Raw genomic sequence first — 12,000 nt, 5'->3', positions numbered from 1 at the left:
ATCATGTAAACCCTATACTTAATTGAGAATAGCACAAGACAACATACTGTATTCATTGCTGAAACTGAGAAACTTGTTGTTTTTGGAAAACATATGTTCTTTTTGGATTTGATGCCAGCAAAATGCCTCAAAAAGTTTGGACAGGGTCATGTTTACCACTATGTTGCTTCATTTTACAACATTCTGTAAACGTTTGGGAACTGATGAGAGGTTGGAGCTTTGACAATGAAATGAAGTATTCTTAGTTACTTAGATACTTAGAAAGTATAGTTTTGACAATGAAATGCTGTCCCATTCTGTGAAAGAGTCTGAACTCCAGGCAGGCCATTAGTACAGAGTCTGATCTACTATGGAGCCATACTGGTGTATTATGTGCAGAATTCACTTTGGAATTGTTTTCCGGAAATAATCAAGGTCTTCCCTGTCTACGTAACAGCATATGTTACTCAAAACCTGTATCATCATTCACCATCAATTGCGCCTGCCATATCACTAAAATACACACCCATCTTCCTTGTGTTCTCTTTAGCATTACACAACGTTTCTAGACTTTTGTTTTTCAACAAATAGCCTAGTCACATTTGTCAGTTTCAGCACTTGTCCATATTCATTTGGCAACTAAATATGGGATTACAATATGTGCACATTATCACATTCTGTTTTTATTTACAATTTACACAGAGTTTTTGGAAATGTGGATGTAAAGCGTTGATGCCTAAATGATAAAGAGCTACCACATTTTTTTGTAAGTGAGAAATGCAAACAAATGGCACACTGAACCCCTGCAAAAAATACTGTGTCCACATAACTTTTAGGAAACACACACCCCTTTTCCAGTATTGGAAACAGCAGACCCAGTCCCAGACACATTCTTTTAGAAAACAAATGCTATTGTTGTCAACCCTCCCAAACAGTGGGGCTGCAGCCACAGGGCGCATGAAGACAAAAATAGAACACACTATACCCTATAGATAGAGTAAACAATCTCCAAAACAATAAGTCGATCTTCCCACATTCTGACTCAAAAGGGGGGGGGGGGGGGGGGACTAGGACTGAGTGGTGCATGAAAAAGTACACAATTTTAAGTTTATTATTATAAGCATGGGGTAACCTCATGAGCACATTTCACAACTCTTCTATGGTGGTGACGAACATCATTCAATCTTTTGCTTAGCACATGTTGTGTAGACATGAAAGTTGCCATGGTAACAGTCTTACGGTGAAGTGGTTGTTAATGTGGTGGATTTTTTTCTCTCCAGTGTGGATTGCTTTAAGAGGAAACCGAGCTTTGTGCTGTCTGCCGGCTTTTGTGTTTGTTAAGCGAGAGATGACGGGGTGATGGTGTGTGTGTGTGTGTGTGTGTGTGTGAGAGAGAGAGAGAGAGAGAGAGAGAGTGAGGTGTGAGAGTGAGAGAGAGAGAGAGAAAGAGAGAAAGCAAGAGGTAAGAAAGAGAGAGAGTGAGTGTGTGTGTGTGTGTGTGTGTGTGTCTGTGTGTGTGTGTGTGTGAGTGTGTGTGTGTGTGTGTGTCTGGAAATGAGGACTGCCCACCAAAGACATGAAATGAAGAGAGAAAGTAAAAGCTATTTTAAGAGCACCGACATTGTTTTTTACAGTGCCACTTTACATTACACTTTCCATGTGGTTTTGAAATCAAGCCAAAACATTTCTGTGGTGAAGACAACAGATAGCCTAGATAGGCCTAGCATGCACTCTCTCACTAACACAATCACACAATCAGAGACCAAGACAGACAGTGTGTGTGTCTGTGTGTGTGTGTGTATGTGTGTGTGAGAGTGTGTGTGTGTCTCTCTGTCTGTCTGTCTGTCTGTCTGAGTGTGTGTGTGTGTGTGTGTGTGACAGTGAGTGAAGAGAGATTGTGTGTGTGAGCATGAAAGAGAGAGAGAGAGAGAGAAAGTGTGTGTGTGTGTGTGCGCGCGCGTGCGTGTGCTTGAGCTTGAGAGGGGAAAGAGAGAGAGAGAGAGAGAGAGAGAGAGAGAGTGTGTGTGTGTGTGTGTGTGTGTGTTGCTACCTTAATGATGCTGCTCCTCCGCGGAATACCTGCGTCGTCCTCCTTCAATTCCGTGACTCTAGCCGGTTCGACCTCTGGACTCTGATCTTCTGCATCCCGCTGCCCTTTGGTCACCTCGCAGCCCCCATTCGAAACCCCCGTATCGACATGTGTCTCCTTGTTGTTCGGCACCATCGCTTTAAATCCGTTCATATGAGTGGACAACCGTTTGTTTTGTTCCTCGCTGTGCTCGGCCATGCCCGCCAATACAGATGTCCCTACTGAGACGTCCTCGTCCGGTGAAATCTAGCCTAATGCGAACAGCGCAGCCCTCGGCGGACATTGTCATTATCTCTGCTCTTCTTCATCATGTCCAGTTGCTCTGACAGCGCACAGCACCAGAGCGAAGCTTATCCCTTCAAACAGAACCCAGCGCAGACAGAATAGGGAAGGAAACGATCGCTTACCGTCTAGATGAGTTTTTCGCCTGTTCCCTATCGTTGGACCCTGTCCAAATTTTGGAGCATAAAAAGTTTACAGATAATCGTCTGGTATCGGAGTCTACATCTCGACAATCTGGCGTTTTGAAAACAAAACGAAAGTTGTCCCCGTTTCCTGTCAAAACTGCGAAGGTCGACACCCACCCACCCCTCAGAAAGATCAACACAACTGCAGTTGCGTAGGCTACTTTGTTACCGTCAGCTGTGGGCAGCCAGGATTTCTGTGCTAATGAGATGAGAAGACGTTTTTTTCTTTTCACATAGGCCTACTGTCTATGCTTTCCCGTTACGGCACGCTCGCTCGCACTGGGGAAGGAGAGGGGGATGCACTGAGTGACGCCCTGCCTGCCAGCCAGCGGCCACCACCACTTCCTCAACAGGCGTCGCTGGATCTTTCGACACACAATTGACAGACAGCTATCTAATCGTAGGCTAGGCTGTTTGCCAAATAATTGTCCGTTATGCGCTACTCCCCTTGAGACATTCAGCGGAACAGCGATGTCTCGCTCTTAGTCCCGAACGCTCGCAGCCCTGGGTACCCAGGTGCAGGCTGGGAACAGCTACCTGGAAAGATTAGATATGAGTACAACACACCCCAGTGGCTATTCAAACTCAGTTCATGAGATATTACACATAGAAAACAATAGGCTAGGCCCACGTTGTAATTGAACGACATACAGCAATTATGATAGGCCTGGCCATAGGCTGGGAAGGGCACACTGACATTGAATAGAGTGAATAGCATTGTCAGGACTTAAACTGGGTTTAAGCTACTACATTAAGAATTCCATAAGGACATCATATTAAAGAACCCATCAATAAACCAAAATAGATCAACGTAACTGATAACATTAAGGCTGCAGTAGCCTATGGGCTATTCCCTTAGCTCTATCCAAATAGATACGTTTGCTTACAACAGAAAGGCACGTGAAAATGGAAGAGCTCTCTAGATAGCACACAGACGAGCACTCCTTTGAGGACTGTCTGCAAGCTTCAATCTACACTGAGAGAGAACAATCAGTTTCCAGTCACTGACATGATTGAGTGATGCACCACGCCCTGGAGCAGAGGTTTCCAATCTTTCTGGGGCTAAGTCACACCTAAGGTCAAACAAAAACGCCAAAACACACTGATTTATGGTTACTGATGATAAATGATGTCACACACATTATTATAAGCTATAAGGGGTGTTTACAGAGTTGAGACCACAGTGATAGGCATGCTTGCATGTTGACTGAGCTTTTAAATTAAGAAGCTGTAAGAGTTAAGCACTTAAAATAAATGATGGCACACCTTACTTTGCCTCACAGTGTGCCTCTGCGGTCACTTATCTCAAAAGTTAGACCTCAGGTTGAACAAGCTAACCAAACAGTAGACTCATTTTGATATCAGTCATATCAGATGCTGTGTTTGTTTATTGGACAATGTTAGGGATTACACATTCATAGGCCTGGGACACAGAAAGAATAGCCAACATTTTTGTGTGACACATCACCTTGCACTTCTGATTTCTCTAACTTACTTGATTATAAAACACATTTAAATGTCTGGTTGTCCAGTGTTGGGCTATTCTTAATTTCTTCTCTAATCATGAAAATTAAGTGCTATCAGAGACTTTCTGAAGCCAAAACAAAAAATAGCCAGCAATTACTCATAAAATAAAATAATCAGCGGCAGTACATAAATTAAAAAACACATTTACACAGAATCTATTAGGCCTCCTGTATCCACGATATTCTTGAGCCAACAATGGGCGTCGCCATGACACCTCATTCAGAAATCCAGTTTTCTATTTCCGGCTGAAGCTGTGTTGTATTGATTTTAATGTGGCAGTGCTTGACATACAGTATCCTAAGCCATGTAAACGCCAACTTCTTTATTTCTTTGTCCGTGATATATTATATAGAATATCCGTATGAATTGTCAACATTTTGAAAGAAATATAAGTTGAAGCATATTCTAGCTTGCTCAGACAGCACTAAGTTATAATAAACAGAATGGAAGTAAGATGAAAACCGGACAGAAGTAGGGTTTCATGAATAAGGTGGATAGCAAAAGGCTTTTAAATTTGTGCAGATGTTATGGTTGGTGTAATCAGTCAGGTGGACAATTCGTCTTCTTCATTGTAAACCAAAACGAGGCTACAGGGTACACAAACCTATTGTTCTATGCATCTGCAAGTGAAGAAAATCTGTTAATAATTTTGTCAATGTACCCTGTAGCCTCGTTTTGGTTTACACATTGGCTGCCACCTGAATAAGGTGAATGGACAATGTTCTCTGGTGATGATGGGTGAAATGCAAATAAAAACAGAATGTGATCTACAAATCTCATAAACCCATATTTTACTGCAACATATTTGTTTAAACAACATATCTGTTGATAATGACAAATTTTACCATTTCATTGAATATAGGTCTAGGCTATGTTCATTTTGAATTTGATGCCAGCAACATGTTTTTAGTTGGGATATGGGGCATGTTTACCACTGTGCTGCTTCACTTGTTCATTTTAGAACATTCTGTAAATGTCAGCTGCTCAACAGTCAGGGGTCTTCTTAATCATGTTTTTCATACCATGATGCACCAAATTTGACAGGTCTGGACTGCAGACTGGCCATTTTAGCACAAATTCTTCCTTGAAAAATATATTGTCTGAATACAGTATTGCTCAAATACTCTGTACATCATTTAGAATTGATTGTGACTTACCAGATGTGCAAGATTCTGCCATAGCCCCTCCACACATGCTGGGTTTTGATCTGCACTACAAAGTTGGATAATTGGATAGTCCCTCTTCTCATTAGCCCAGAGGAGTCCATGATTTCTAAAAAGAATTGCAATTTTTGATTGGACTAACCACAGGACCTTTAACCTCAAGAAAGACTGTGGCATTTCTATATTGTGTCTAAATACAATTTCTTCTTACACTAGCATTTGTGAATTGAGTGCTCATAGCCAATTTATCAAAGTTTTCCTGAGCCCATACAATGATTTTCTTTACAGAAACAGGTCTGGTTTTCATGCATATCATGTTCAAAACACCACTGCCATCCAATATTGTTTTTCAGCTCTGTCCCTTGTTTGCAAAGATTTCTCTGGATTCTCTGAATATTTTAATGATAGCCTATTAGGTAGGCTACTGTAGATGATGAAATCCCTAAATACCTCGTAATTTCATGTTAAGAAATTTCAATATCGTTTCATCATTTGTCCACTCAGGTTTGATGTGTTGTCTGTGTCCTTTTTCAGCTATACAAGATTTGCAGATTGTCACATTCTGTTTTTATTTGCATTTTATAGGCCCTACAACTTGTGTTGGGGTGGCAGGCTACAACCCGTTGCTCTTGTCCTGTACAGATCAGTAGAATAACAGAGGTTAACAGTTGCATTGTTCATTCGGCAGCCTATAAAACATATTTCTGTAATAATAGTATGATGAATATTACTACTACATCAGGTTTTATGGTAAAAGCCCCACGAAATAGCTCTCCACAACATCAAGATGTGCACATGCTATGGGCGTGGTGGTGAAGCTTCGAATTGCTTTGTTTACCAAAGGGAGATCAGGCCGGTTGAGTGGAGGAGGGAAAGGAGGGGAGAGACAGCAACAGGGTAGCGCAACCATTATTATTCTGTCGTTTTAACTGTTTTATAAATGGTAAGAAAAATAGATGCTTGGCCAAAAGCTAACTGTAACGTTAATTGATACCGCTAACTTTGAGTTTAGGATTATGGATAACATTATGAAAACTGGTCTAATTTCACCATGGCTGCTTTTTAGAGAAACCTATTACTTGGATTTTTCTTGCAACTTTGAGTAGATGGGAACTGTAAACTATGCTAACGTTAGCCAATGCTAGTCAGTGCACTCAGCACCATAGTGGTTACATTTCAACTAATGCTAACTTAAGTATTTCGTTTTAACACAAAAGGTTGGTCAAACGCAGTAAATTCAGTTTGTTCGAATTTAGAAGTTGGCTGGTTAACGTTAATGTATTTTATCTTGTTGTCTAAACTTATACGCCATTCTGTTAGTGTTGGCCACGTTTTGGCTGAATGCAAGATGGACTTGCCTCGTGTTCAACCTGAAGGTTAACGTTAATTGACCAGTTTCCTATCCTGTTAATTTATTAAACCCGTCTAGCTAAGAAGCTAAAATATATAATATATCCCGTGATGGCAATACTGTAGCGGTTTACTACTGATTGAAATTATTTCATATCTATTGTAATCATTGTCAAAACTTTTTATCAACCCTGCATATTCGTGATTTGTCTTAATGAAGCTAACCGAAGGTAAGCTGTCTTAATTCTGGCGAAATACAAGGCTAGTTAGCAAGCTAGCTGGCTATCTATTCAGCACGAGGAGGAACGAAGAGCGTATTCCGCCAAATACCACAACAACGAAAGAACAAATTGTTAAATGTTCGTGAATGTTATTTGATAACCAGAACCGCATTATGGTATAGAGATGCTGTTTTGTATGGCAGTTAGCCGTGTCCTCTAGTATTTTGTAAGCTTAAAGTTGCGACAGTTACCTATGCAACGTTAATTGAACTTTTTAAGTTAGTGGACCGAAAATTCTAGGTAGCTCGTGCATGATCTGACAGACTTCAGAGGCTTCACTTCTTGTTTGATTGAAGACACGGTTGACCTCTGCTGTTAGCAGGCCTAGCTGCGATATTAGGTGGCGTGTTTGAAATATTTGACATTTGCGTTTTGTTCAAATGCCATTTTCTCAGGATATTCAGAAACAGCGCAACGTTAACGGATATCAGATGGGGCCTTCACTGAAACTTTCAAATGGATATGTTTTACCCGAAGGCAAAATGACACCAAACACACTTTTTGTTGGGGGAATCGACACGAAGGTAACGCTAAGTTCAGTAACAGCGAAATATTTAACCCATGAATGTCTGAGGTTTTGATGACACAGCTAGTAAATTTTTTATCATATAGGTGGACGAGAACGAAATAAAGGACTTCTTTGCCAGATATGGCCCAATAAAAGAAGTGAAAATAATAACATACCGCGGGGGCATATGCAAAGGGTGAGTTCAGACAATAAGTCTGTTGACTTAAAGTGGCTAGTTTGTTTCCATCATGTTTCCACGACTCAAGTTTCTTTTGTACTTTCATAGATATGGCTTTGTGTACTTCAATGATGACGTCGATATACAGACCATAGTTGAAGTAAGTCCTATACTTAGCGTCTTCATCATGATAAGCAATGCGTTTCTCTTTATTTAACGTTAGTTGAAATAGGCCAACGTTACCCACTATATGTATGATCAAAATCACAGTCGCTTCGATACCATATTTTAGGGTGTCTGTCTGTTTGTCCACAGCAACAGATCAGTTTTAAAGGACGAAAACTCAAGTTGGGACCAGCCATCATGAAGGAGAGAAGCTCACGTAAGTTTTTGTGTGCAGTCAAGGACGTAATTTGTGAGCATCATAATTTGAAGTTTGAAGTGTAGAATGAACTACATAAGTAAAAATCTTTGTTTTATATTAGCGCCATCTGCTGTTTTAATTATGCACATGCCTTTTACGTTTATGCTGAATTGAGGATGCACAGAAAGCAACAGAGATGAAATATTTGACCTGTATGTGTAATGTCTGGACATAATGTCCTTTCTGTTCCTATTTATTAAATCAACAGACAGTTTTATGCATTTGCAACTCACTGCACAAATATATATATATATATATATCATCAGTATGTGTGTGGGTATTAACAATTGTATTATATTATTGGACCATGAAATTACTCAAATCTACTAGCTAACCTACAAATGCACATTCTGATGTCATGATTGATGTCCCTTACAATTCATGAAAAACGAATTACTGCTCACTTTTCTACAGAAATATCTGTGTCCAGTAATACTGTGTGTCGGTTATGGTCTTCACAGGTGCTGTGCAGTCTCACCTTGTTGGCAGTGCTCCATGGATGACTCCCCCCCAGTACATCTACTGCAGCTGTTGCCCCCCAACTCTCAGCGCCCCACCGAACTCTCCGGTCCTCAACGCGGCCGGACAGTACTTACAGGTATACTCATACTAACGTGTACACACACACACACACACACACACAGCTATGCTCAGATACAAGATTCCACACAACTTCTTGTTCAGACCATGGTCATCTCTAAGCTGGACTATTGTAATTCACTATTAGCTGGCTTACCCGCTTGTGTAACAAGATCATTACAGCTGATTCAGAATGCTGGAGCGCACCTGGTCTTCAATCAGCCAAAGAGGACACACGTACAGTAACTCCTCTCCTAGTTACTCTGCATTGGCTCCCTATAGTAGCCAGAATTACATTTAAATCTCTCACTTTGGCCTATAGGACACTAACTGGATCTGCTCCTAGTTATTTTAATTCAATAATCAAGCCTTACATCCCCAACCGCCCACTGCGGTCTTCTGGTGAGCGTCTGTTGTGTCGACCAGTCATGAAAACTGGGTCTAATTCCAGACCCTTTTCTTCAGTGGTTCCATGTTGGTGGAATGAATTGCCCAGTGCTCTCCGTTCCTGTAGTAGTTTTGGGTCGTTTAAGAGGGGTCTAAAGACATTCCTAATCAGCATATACTTAGTTGTTTAATCGCTTATGTGTTATGAATTGTATAATGTTGTTTTATTTTAATTGAGCTGTTAATTAATTTGACATTATTGTTTTTTATTGATATTCTCCTTAATGTAGTCTTAGCATGTCATTGTTTTTATATTATTAATTGAATGGACATTATTGTTTTATTATTGCCTTTCCCCTTTTTTTTCCATTGCTTTTTATTAGGATATTGATTGAATTGATATTATTGTGTATTATAACTATTCTCCTTATTATATTTGACCTACATTCTAATCTGTTCCCTGTTCAATTTTAAATATTATTATGTTGTTTTGTATTTATGTGTTGCCTTGGACAAAGGCGTCTGCTAAATCCATAACCATAACAGGAATATACTTGCACTGACATTTACTGGTATACACACACTGACGTGCATATGTACACACACACACACAGACACGAATCTATGCTCAGCGTCAGCTCATAATTTCAGGAATATACTTGCACTGACAGAACTGTCTACTGTGTGTGTAATGTGAGTTGTTGTTTTTGCACAGGTGGGTGGCAGCGTGCCATTGTGCTCTACTGAAACAAGGCTTAAGCAATCAATCAAGTCATTGCTCATCGTAATGGGGTTGTTCTATTTCATCATAATGTATTGGCTCATCAAGTAACAAGTGCGCACACAACCTCGGCTGTGTGCTTAATAACTGTCACAGTTTGTGTGAGAGTATGTTGTCAAACTGGTAGTGTGTGTCTTTCAGCCTTACCCATACTCTAGTCTGCCTGGAGTCATGATCCCTCAGATGCCTGTAGGCTACGCACAGACTGCCTGCGCTTATCAGGTACAGACACACACACACACACACGCACGCAGACAAACACTCTTAGACATACACACTCACACAGAGAAACACTCGCACAAACAGTGATGAGAAATCTTATTTTTAAATAACTCTGAACTCCATTATATGATTTCATAATTTTGAGTGTTGTACTGTATTTTGAAACTTCCTATTGGTTGTATTAAAAATACAAGTGTATCATATCTGAAGAAAGCATGCACTTTACTATAACTTTGATGTGCAAACATGCTTGTGTGATGAACGTGCTCAAACACTTAGGAAACATTTTGGAAACATTTTCCAAGAAACATTTCTAATGTATTTGGTGTTTGTGTGTGTGTGTGTCAGTATGCCTCTCCACACTGGTCAGGGGAACAGAGGACGCGACTCATCAATCAGGTGAGAGGATGGAAGACTGAAACTGAAGTTCTCACATCAGCAGTCATGTGTGGGGTCAGAGCAGTGTAGTGCCTCATCAGACCTGTAGGTGGCAGTATTGAGAAAGAGGGGGGAGGAAAACGAATGGCTGATCTGAGTAAGTCGTTTAGGGCTGATTTCTCATACATAGATTAAGCTTACTGCTAAAAGAAATATTTAGTGAAAATCTCCATTGAATAATCCATGTGTAAGCATCTGGCAATTAAGTTTTTTATCTGAAGCTTTTATCTAAAGCAGCTTACAAATTAAGTTTTTACGGTCAATTAAGAAAAGGTTATGGCAAAATATATTTCAGTTTCATAGACATAATTGCTACATAAGGAAGAGAAAAGTAATGTCAAGCTGCTGTTGCCAATGCTGGAGGCAGATTGGGCTTGAGGTTAATTTGCCCAAACCGTGTGTGTGTTTGCAGAACTATGTGGACTGCGGAGTGCAGACTTTACTGACGTTGCTGTAGTTTGAGCCCCCTCTAGCACTATCAACTTGTGCAGGCAAGCATGCTTATGACCTCCTCTCCTCCTCCCTCTTACGGCGTACTCACACTTGGTACGGTTCACTTGTACTACGCCAGAGCACGATTGTCCCCCTCCCCTTTCCATCGCTGCCCTGTGGCCTCGCACTGCACCTATTGATCCGTACCAGAGCACGGTTGAGACAAAGCTCTCTAGAGTCTTAGCCTGAGAGCACATTTTACTACCATAACAACCTTACACTCAAGCAGTTGACGTAAGAGTCGTATTTTATTATCAAGTCATAATATACATTCTGAACTCACACGTTTGCGATCATCCTAGATGCGTACCGCGCACGAGTCCAACTAAACCGTGCCCGAGTCCACCTCTTTAACTGAGCCCAGGCACTGATCAGCGTACCATATCTAGGTACGGTACAGAGCGATCACACTGGTCAAACTAACTGGACTTTGGTGGTCAAACGTACTCAGGCACAGTACGGATGGTAAAGTGTGAGTACGCCCTTAGTCTCTCTCACATACACACAAAAACACTTGCCTTACTATTCCGTGATTGTAGTAGTATTGCATGATGACTCTCAGAACCCTTCACATGATTGCACTCACTTTAAAGGAGCACAGCAACTTCTGGGAAATTTGCTTATTTGCAGTTACCTCTGAGATAAGAGGATACATATTGCAATAACCTTGTCTGACACGATTCGCTCGCTTAGATTAGCATAATTCGCCGGAAGTAGGTTAGACTGGTTAGTCTAGCAGTGGTTTTTTAAAGTGTGGGGCGGGCCAAAATATATACAGTTAGGCTCATACATTTTTGAACCCATGCTAAAGCTGACTACAAAGAGGAATATAAAATCTTTTGGAAATTGAATAATGTATCGTGAAATAAATAAATGTTATTTAAATACAGAAGGCATAAGTATATGAACCCCTATGTTAAATTCCCATAGAGGCAGGCAGATTTTTATTTTTAAAGGCCACTTATTTCATGGATCCAGGATACTATGCATTCTGATAATGTATCCCTTGGCCTTTGGAATTAAAATAGCCACACATCATCACATACCCTTCACCATACCTAGAGATTGGCATGGTGTTATTTCATTTAACCTTTACACCATGCCAATCTCTAGGTATGGTGAAGGGTATGTGATG

At 40.6% G+C, this 12,000-nt stretch overlaps 2 protein-coding genes across 3 annotated transcripts in view; one reads left to right on the top strand and one right to left on the bottom strand.

Moving 5' to 3' along the window:
* LOC143141046 (inactive phospholipase C-like protein 2) overlaps positions 1-3,030 on the bottom strand; it is a 14,638-nt gene extending 11,608 nt beyond the window's left edge. For both annotated transcript variants that reach the window (XM_076302277.1, XM_076302278.1), the window contains exon 1: positions 2,030-3,030. In XM_076302277.1, the coding sequence (XP_076158392.1) occupies positions 2,030-2,266 (237 nt within the window). In that variant the 5' untranslated portion in view covers positions 2,267-3,030. The remainder of the gene's footprint in view (positions 1-2,029) is intronic.
* Positions 3,031-7,236: 4,206 nt separating this feature from the next.
* Positions 7,237-10,830, top strand: dazl (deleted in azoospermia-like). Its single transcript, XM_076300854.1, has 8 exons — positions 7,237-7,380; positions 7,469-7,560; positions 7,651-7,702; positions 7,858-7,924; positions 8,428-8,564; positions 9,855-9,935; positions 10,284-10,334; positions 10,786-10,830. The coding sequence occupies exons 1-8, from the start codon at positions 7,237-7,239 to the stop codon at positions 10,828-10,830; spliced, it is 669 nt and encodes a 222-aa protein (XP_076156969.1).
* The last annotated feature ends 1,170 nt before the right edge of the window (positions 10,831-12,000 follow it).

Source organism: Alosa pseudoharengus, unplaced genomic scaffold, assembly GCF_046254945.1.
Source record: "Alosa pseudoharengus isolate Yale_2024_CS ecotype anadromous, Long Island Sound unplaced genomic scaffold, YU_APseudo_1.1 YU_APseudo_1.1_scf_23, whole genome shotgun sequence".
In the NCBI taxonomy this organism is placed as follows: Eukaryota; Metazoa; Chordata; class Actinopteri; order Clupeiformes; family Clupeidae; genus Alosa; species Alosa pseudoharengus.
The sequence above is the reverse complement of the archived record's forward strand: the minus strand, read 5'-3'. Positions and strand labels throughout refer to the sequence as shown.

Coding starts and splice junctions, on each gene's coding strand:
- dazl (XM_076300854.1), top strand. CDS start 7,237: ATGCCATTTTCTCAGGATATTCAGAAACAGCGCAACGTTAACGGATAT. Junction 8,565..9,854: donor CGGCCGGACAGTACTTACAG/GTATACTCATAC, acceptor TGTGTCTTTCAG/CCTTACCCATACTCTAGTCT. Junction 9,936..10,283: donor AGACTGCCTGCGCTTATCAG/GTACAGACACAC, acceptor TGTGTGTGTCAG/TATGCCTCTCCACACTGGTC.